This window comes from Terrapene carolina, unplaced genomic scaffold, assembly GCF_002925995.2.
Source record: "Terrapene carolina triunguis isolate 2854851 unplaced genomic scaffold, T_m_triunguis-2.0 Scaffold130, whole genome shotgun sequence".
In the NCBI taxonomy this organism is placed as follows: Eukaryota; Metazoa; Chordata; order Testudines; family Emydidae; genus Terrapene; species Terrapene triunguis.
In genome coordinates, this window is record NW_020664481.1 from 39806238 (window position 1) to 39814771 (window position 8534).

The window sequence follows — 8534 nt, forward strand, 5'->3', positions numbered from 1 at the left end:
CTGAGCAACACATCTCGAACGCCAGTTACAGAACAGGTAACTGTCCTTTTAGTATTGTCTTTATCACAGTCATCTCCCTCAGCCAACCTGGCCCACTCAGACCCTCTCTCCCAGCAGCGTTATCTCTACACCTCTCTAGGTATCTCTACACCACACCTAAGACCAAGCCTCCCAGCTCAGGTAGACAGACTTCTGCTAGCAGGGCCCAAAGTAGCATGCTAAAAAGATCTTTGTGGATGTTGCAACCCCCGAAGCTTAAGAGCCCAAGCTCCAGGCCATGCCACAATGTCCACATGGCCACTCAAGCCCTGCTAGCGCGAGACTGTCTATCCAGGCTGAAGCCTGCTCCCAGCTGCCGTAGAGATGTACCCTATGTGTCTACAGTACATATTCTCATGTGTGGTGGGGATGGCTTTTGCAACTTCCCAGTCAGAGCTCCCCTAATAACTTTTGCTAGACACAAAGCTTAAAACAGAAGAGGAACTTTAATAATCCCCAATGGGGGGGGGAAATTGCATCTTGTAAAAACACAATAAACGAAACAAAGTTTAGCAAGAACATGAATGTGGACTTGGAAGACATATATGCACACAGGAATATCTGCTCGTGTGTGTAACGTAAACTTCCCTCAAACCTTAGGTGCAATCCTGCCATTGACTTCAATGGAGTCAGGGTTTTACACCCGCTACTGTTAAGACTTCTAAGAGCTTCATTGCAGGGATTCTCCAGTGACTTTTTCAAAGTACAGAGCTTTCCCTGTGTGAGTTCTTCAGCTTTCCTGATAGCCCCACTCTTTCTTTCACCCCATAAGAATCCTGTTTTTCTTTTTCTCTTGGCACAGAACTACCGTTTTACAGTCCAGATGGTGACATTATAAAGAACTTGAAGAAATGATCAGCAAATATTTCTCTATATACAAATAAGCAACTCTAGGAAAGAATTGGTATTGGAAATATCTAAGTTATAATACCTTTTACTAAGAAGGAGATTGCTTAAGATTTCTGAAAAATATATTGAGCTTAGCATTAGAATACACTTTTTTTATTCTGCTTTATACTAAGCACTATTTTGGAAAAAAAGATACTTTCAGCAGTCAAATGTACTGTTAACATGCAATATCAGATAAGAGCATGTGTATCTAAATGAACAACAATTCAAATAAATGTAATATTTGCATACTGCTTCAGGCACATGTTTGTATTTACACTTAATAGCCAAGATTTTCCATATAAGGAACTTAAAGTTAGTCTCACAGAGTTGCCAATTCTTGTTATTTTGTTGCAATATTCCCAATAGTTGGTGTTTTTCTTAAATCCGCAGCCCCTGAAGTCATGTGGTTAAGTAAGAATCTCAACTTTCTGTCTTGTCCTTTGGGGAGGGGGGGTGTTAAAGTGTGTTTCTAGCCCTCATGGAGAAAAAATTGAAAATGTGAACCCTAAAGAATCAAAACCCAGAAGACAAGACAAGAAACTGAAATATATACACACAAAAATTCCATTATTTGTTTGGGCCTGAATCATGATTTTTAAATGCTTAAGTTTGACAACAGAGGGCTCCCGAATAAGTGACCAAAACCAACTCCCATTGAAGTCAGTTGCTGGTCAGCACTCAGGCTACTTATTTAGGAGCTTACCTTTGGTTCTAACTTTAGCATGTATTTTTGAAAATCTTGGTGTATATGTACATGAGAGTATGTCTGGAGTATGGAACTTCATTATATTGCTAAAAAGTTAGTAGAAAACAATGTATAGTGCAAGAAAAGCATGTAGTTTTCAAAAGGTTATAACTTCATTAATAAACAATTTTTGTCATATTGGTTAAAGACACTAGTCCTCATTAAGGCCCCAAGCCAGCCATCCCTTTTCCTGCACTAAGCACCATTGAGTTCAACAGGATTTTGTACAGTCATAAGGGTTTGTTTGAGAGAGTCAAATTTCAGAACTGGGGCCTAAGACAAAACATTTTTTTTTTTTTATATTATTTGGTGGTAGCAAACAGAGGGAAGTATCAAAACCTATAATTGTACAGAATCAAGTATATTTAGAAGACCCACAGGATTATTCTAACGCAAAAATACATCTGAAAATGTCTTAGCAGAGTGTTTTTTTCCGAACGTCCAAACAGAATTTTACCAAACTTTCTAAATCAATCTTAGGACTGAGAACAAGCAAAAAGAATACTAGCTCAAAAGTTAACTTCACTGAAATGTTATGAGCAACTGGAGATGAGCTTCAAATTTAACTTTAATGAGGCATGGGAGAGGCTATAAACAGTGAACCTTCATTTGGAATCATTTATCTATTTTTCCCATTGCACAACGTTTTAGACTTTATTTCATTCTTTGAGGTAAATTTGCTGCCTTGCTGCAAGAATAACTTGTTAGAGAGAGAGAAAAAGTGGCAGTATATGTATTTGAAAAACCTGTCAGAAGCCAAATACAGCAGGCCCTGGTGTCTAACTTATACATCATATCAAATACATTTGTGAATTTATCCTCATTTTTAATACACACAAACTAAAGACAGGTGACCATTCAGGTCTGAGCACCTGAGTATCAGTGTGATCACTGAAGACAAATAGTTAGAGCAGACTAATGGACCCTTTCTTCACTACCCAAAAGCAGCACGTGCTTTGGTATGACGAATCTTTGCTCAAGAGTGGACCAAGACCAGCCTGGAAATACATGTATGTTGTAGACCAACGGTGAAGGGCATTTTCAGAATCATATGGGCCTGGCATTCCTTATTCACCATCCTTGCTGATAATTACATAGTCCTCTTGGTTAGTTTCATTCACTTCTGTAGATGAAGAGGACTCAAGCGAGCCTCCTTCAGGCTGTAAGTGACTCTTCCTACAATTCACAGTGGTGGCGCTAGGGCCTGAAGGTGGAACATAAATACTTCTGGGAGGGATGTAAGTGAGATTAGGTGGCTCTCTGATGTGTCTGAAACCCTCTGAAGTTGCATGTGTACCAGGCGTATCCGTTAATAGTCTCTTGTTATCCGAGCCAGTGGTAGGACACTCGGGGCCCCCAGTGGCATTACCAAGTAGGTTTGAGGAAGACTGACCAACACTGAAAGGTGCTTTATTTGTTGTCTGAATCCTAGCTGGATATATATATTTCATCTTGGAGTGATTCCATTCTCTGATGTCTTTATCACTTGTATTTACATTCGTTATACACTCAGGTTGTGCAGTTTCCTCTACTGGATACATAAGCTCTTCATCACTGGCTTCCTGGATTTTTAGTTTGCTAAAAGATAAAGACATTTCACAAACTTTGTCTTCTCTGGTTAAATTACATTCTGTAACACCTGTATTGCCATGAGACAGGGGCTTCAACTCCTGGGGTTGATCTGCAGGATTTGTGGAGGTGCCTATGCAATTCATGGCATCACTGATTTTTGCTTCGATGGTTTCTTCAGGGACCTCTTGGGCTCTGTATTTATCAAGGGCATTTCTGCTTTCAGGAATAGCGTCAGTAAATATTGCAAAGGCTTGTGGGCCACTTGCACCTGGTGAGAGTTGTTTGGGGCCAGCTTCGTTTGCTGTCAACGGTGTTGAGATCACCAAAACACATTCTTCACTCTGATCGCCTCTTAGCTTCTCTTCAAACACTTTCTGAGAAGAAGTCTCACTGAAGATAGGCTTTTGTCCTATGACGATGTCACTGTATTTGTTCAAGAAGTCTTCGCTATCTGAGCATTTGCCATGAGAGTGTGCTGACTCGCTCACTTGCCTCTGGTGTACTTGAAGCCTGCTAGTGGATTGAGTAGATGCTAACTGAGGCACATCAGCAGGAGGTTTAAAATGGGATTCATCTTTGATCTTACTATTTCCAGCAGTTTCAAAGGATTTCTCACTCTTTGTTGAGGACTTCTGTTGAGCACCAAGGCATGAAGAAATCTCATTATTTTCTTTGTTTTCCAGATTTTCAGGGTCCTCTCTCTGGAAGGGTTGACTCTCTCTGTCCTTGTTCTCTTCATGATACCAATGCTTTTGTGCTCTCTTCTGTAGGATATCCCCCAAATCACTGTGTTGTACTTCGTTTATCATTTCAAGGATGGTTTCACACTCGATTCTTGCAAGAAATATTTCAAATGCAGTCTCTTTTGTTTCCTCCTCATTTATCTTTCTGACAAGTGAATACTCTGTTGCTGTTGTTGCAATGTAACCTATTTTCTCCAGTATTGTTTTTACTATGTTTTCTGGGAGCACTGATTGAACACAGTAGACAAAATTACCTGTAAACGTCTGGAAAAAAAAAAAGAAACATTAAGATGGGCATTGAGGGAAATCATGCAGGGGAAGGGGCTTTTTAAACAAGTTCATAACTATTTAATTTTTAAGAACTATTTCCCCAAACTGGTGTCACTGAGTTTTGAATTTTGAGGTTTTATACCAGCATTATTGGCAGCCTCCTGAAAATGATTGCTTTGCTCAAGTGCAATAATTTCAGTGGAGCTACGCCAATTTCCACCAGCTGAGGATATGGCCTGTTACCTCACTAATTGAAAAGGACAGTGGCAGCAGCAGAAGATCTTCGTGGCCAGACTAGGATAGTATAAAACTATCAAACACCTTTTCTTGTGTTCCATTCAAGAGCAAAGTCTTTTTCAATTTAAAAAATAGAAACCCCTTGAACACTGAAGCTCTCCCGTCGACGCAGCGCTGTCTACATGGGGGTGTGTGGGTGTTTGGTTAGTATAACTGTGTCGCTCAGGGGTGTGGATTTTTCACAGCCTTGAGTGACGCATTTATACCGATTTAGGTTGTAGTGTAGATCTGGCCTAAAATATGTTCAGACCAAACAATCTGAGTAGAGTGGAAAAACAGGCTTGTCTTATACAAAGGAATATGGATTTGCCCATCTGCCTGAGTCTAACTTTGTAAGCTAGAGACAATGAAAGTATATTTGCATCTAAGGTAAACAAAGTAATCAACCCACCAGAAAGAGCTAATTAACAAGAGGACAAAAAAGGGACATGCTCTACACTGCGGAACAAGCAGCAGGGAAGAACTTTGTATGGGGTTACTTTTCAAAAAAATACGTTTCAAAGATTTTCTGAGTTATAAGGAAGAGGAAAAAGACATCACTTAAGGGACAAAAGGGCCAGCACTTCTGGAATCTGTGAAAGGTGTATTTTGTAGCCATGTGGATTATGGACACTGAGAACTGACTGTGAGTGAGAAATTGCCCCATACCAGGCTTGTAATCTGTTAAATTTTAGACACCAGAAAGTGTATTTTATTTATGGTTTATCTGTACCCATTTTCAGTTTCTATTGTCTCTGCTTACTATCACTTAAATCTGTTCTTTAGTAACAAACTTATTTTTGGTTTTACCATAAAGTCATCTCAGTGCTGTGTGTTACAGTAAAGCATGAGCCCTCAGCAAAACAAACAAGTTGGTGTGTGCACTGTCTCTTTGGAGGCAGCAAAGTTTGGTAATTTCAGAGACTCTGCAGTGATAGGCGCAGGGTACTGCAGAGGAACTTGTAGGGGGTTTACTGAATGTTACCTGCAAGGCAAGGTTAAGACTGGCAGAGTCTTGAGGTGTTTGCTGGTGAGGCGGACAGGCGGGTGTGGCAGAGAGCTGAGACACAGTTAAACTCCAGCAAAGCTCCCTTGCTGAGGCAGAGGGATATCCCAGTGGCTTACAGTTCTGGGTGCCCTGAGAAAGCATCACCGGGTGCTCAACCCTTTCTGGAAATCAGGCCTCTTTTAAGTGTGCCAAGTTGGGCCCAAAATCAGTAGTTACTTTTGAAAATCTTGCTTTAAAGCCTTACAAGTAAACATTCTTGATAATCCCTTCCATTACCTGTATCTGCCTGTCTCCTGCCTTATACTCCCATTGTAAAGTGCTTGGGGAAGGGGCTGGTTTTTTTTGTTCTGCCTTTGCATGCTGCCTGGCACAATGGACTCCTGGTCCATTACTGGGGCTGTGAGGGGCTATGTTGATACAAATCATAATGCCATTGTTGGGTTCATTTAATAGAGTCGTATGAATATATGTGCGTCTCTGTTTCTGGAGCTTCCTTGGTGTTAGAACACTAGATTTCCCTCATTTCCCCTGAACCTAGTCTAAAGATATAACAAAGAGCTCCAATGAGCTGAGGTGGCGACTCAAAATTGTGACAAATATTTAGGAAGGTTGTTCAAAGATCATAGCATTATGTAGCTGGAGTAGTCGCTCTGGTCAAGCAAACTCCTGTGCAACTGTCTTGCAGAGGATACTCTCTGTCTTCATTTTATGTCAGTCTGCTCCAGGCTCCATATTCCTCAGACTCTCTTGTCCCTCATCAAAAGTTTCCATTCCCTCAGGGTGGCATTTATTTTCCCCTTTGTTTGTTTAGCTTTTCCTTATCCCCTGCCTTTTGATAGTTTATGTTATATATTTGCCTGGAGAACAATATGGACAGATGAGCAACAGGTTGTGGGGGAGGGGCATAGTCCATAGGCTGGGTAATTAATCCACAATCAAGGGTGTGACAGTCGAAAACAATATGTGCTAAAAGGATTCGTGCTTAGCAAAGTCAGGCCAGGCCATCTCTGTGGATTCCGTGGTTGATAGTTCCCACTTCTTCGGGTACTGTTTGTCTCTGCCCATATCATCACCTTCCATGGATCAGCCCAGTGTCTGCACAGTAAGGTGGAATGAGCAAGGAACAGAGTAAGCAAGACCCGTATAGGGCACAGAACTGCTGAAAACTGTGGCTCAAGCCCTGCACAGAGCTGATGCCCCTCCACATCCTTCCTCCAGCCCCCTCCTAGCTCTGGAGTGGGGCTGGCTCACCCACCATGCCACGTCCCTCTGTGTGCACTGATTTGTCTTGTGTGATATTTATTTGAGCATTAGAATGAATCCAAACTGGCAGCCATGCAGGGTTTAAATGGCATTTCACAGCTCATGCTCTGGGGACCCACACTTTTAGAATGATGACATTATGTAAAAAGCAACAGAGGGTCCTGTGGCACCTTTAAGACTAACAGAAGTATTGGGAGCATAAGCTTTCGTGGGTAAGAACCTCACTTCTTTAGATGCAAGTATGTAAAATTGCTTCATTTTGTCTGATCTGTAGAGAACCCAATTTGCATTAAAAGTAGCCAAGGAAGAGCTGTAATGTTCGTGTAGCTTGTTTTAATGTTTATGCTTTCTACGTTAGAACATTACTGCAATGTGGCTGACGTACAAAGGACAAAGAGTCCATTCACAAAGAAGAGAATAAACAGACTGCACATCGCTTTTGCTCACCAGTATAGTGCAAAGCATGCTGCTCCCCTCTAGCAAGGCAGGCTACGTAAGCAACATTTTTCAAACGCACCTAAAACTTGTTTTCAAAAGTGACTTAGGCACTTTGTTGAAGTCTCATTGAAAGTCTTGGGCTCCTAAGGACCATATTTTCAAAGATATTTAGTCACCTAAAGATGCAGCTATGCACCCACTTGAATTTTAAAAAGGACCTGTGCCGGTTAGGCACCTGGTTCCCAAAAGGATAACCTGCTCAGGTCCTTTTTAAAATCTGACAAGGCACCTAGCTGCATCTTTAGACAACTACCTTTGAAAATCTGGCCCTAAGTCACCTAGGTCTACATGCAATAAAACACCAGCAGCTGGCCCATGTCATCTGACTTGGGGACATGGGGCTCAGGCTATGGGGCTATAAAATTATAGCATAGACATCCGGGATCTGGCTGGAGCCTGGGCTCTGGGACCTCCCCAAGGAGGGAGGGTCCCAGATCTTGGGCTCCAGCTCAAGCCTGAAGGTCTAATTGTAATTTTATAGCCCTGCACAGCCCAAGCCCACATGCCCAAGTCAGCTGACATCGGCCAGCCACTGATGTTTTATTGCAATATAGACATATCCTTAGGCACTTCTTAAAATTTTATCACTTGCGCATAATGGACCTGATTGAAAGCCCACTGAAATCAATAGAAATTTCCCCCTTGACTTCAGGGGACTTTGGATCAAGCTGTAAATCATTAATTTCATTAAAGGTGCAGCACACTGGGAATAAAGCACTACCCTGAGGATTTGATTTATAGCTTTCTGATCCTGTTGCTATGCCACTGTTTTCATCTCATATCCTACCTTCAGCGACTTTATTTCTTTTCTCCAAGGAGAGAGGAACAGGTTGATGCAGAGCAGCTCCAGGAACTCGAAAGCTTGGATGAGGTTTTTGAAAACATTGCCTCCTTGTTGCTTTTTCATCTTTAAACAATTCTCTGCAATGCTGTAGAAGCTAAACCTGCTAAATCTCTCAGCAGGACAGGCACCAGACTCCAGGAAGTGTTTAGCTTTTGCTTTTATCGTTGTCTCGTTGCAGATCAGAAGTTTTCCTTCCGACCACTTCGTGCCATAGTATGCAACATAGTCTCTTAAAATGTCTTGTTTGGCTGGTGCTGCTGCTTTAAGCTCCTTCATAGTTTGCAGGAGTCCCACACTAGCAAATGTTGCTCTTTAAATTTCAAGCACGTTATAGAATTGTAAATGAGGAAGCTGCTATCCTGCTTTACTTTTGCTGAGTCTCTT

At 41.6% G+C, this 8534-nt stretch overlaps 1 protein-coding gene across 1 annotated transcript; it reads right to left on the minus strand.

The window, feature by feature from the left end:
* Window positions 1-2104: 2104 nt before the first annotated feature.
* On the minus strand, window positions 2105-8534 carry LOC112103885. Its single transcript, XM_024195858.3, has 2 exons — window positions 8094-8534; window positions 2105-4254 (listed from the first exon to the last, which is right to left on the minus strand). The coding sequence occupies exons 1-2, from the start codon at window positions 8424-8426 to the stop codon at window positions 2743-2745; spliced, it is 1845 nt and encodes a 614-aa protein (XP_024051626.2). The 5' UTR covers window positions 8427-8534; the 3' UTR covers window positions 2105-2742.

Excerpts from the sequence above, each read along its gene's own strand:
- LOC112103885 (XM_024195858.3), bottom strand. The coding sequence starts at position 8,426 with ATGAAGGAGCTTAAAGCAGCAGCACCAGCCAAACAAGACATTTTAAGA. Across the intron at positions 4,255-8,093 it reads AAGAAATAAAGTCGCTGAAG|ACGTTTACAGGTAATTTTGT; the intron begins GTAGGATATGAG and ends TTTTTTTTCCAG.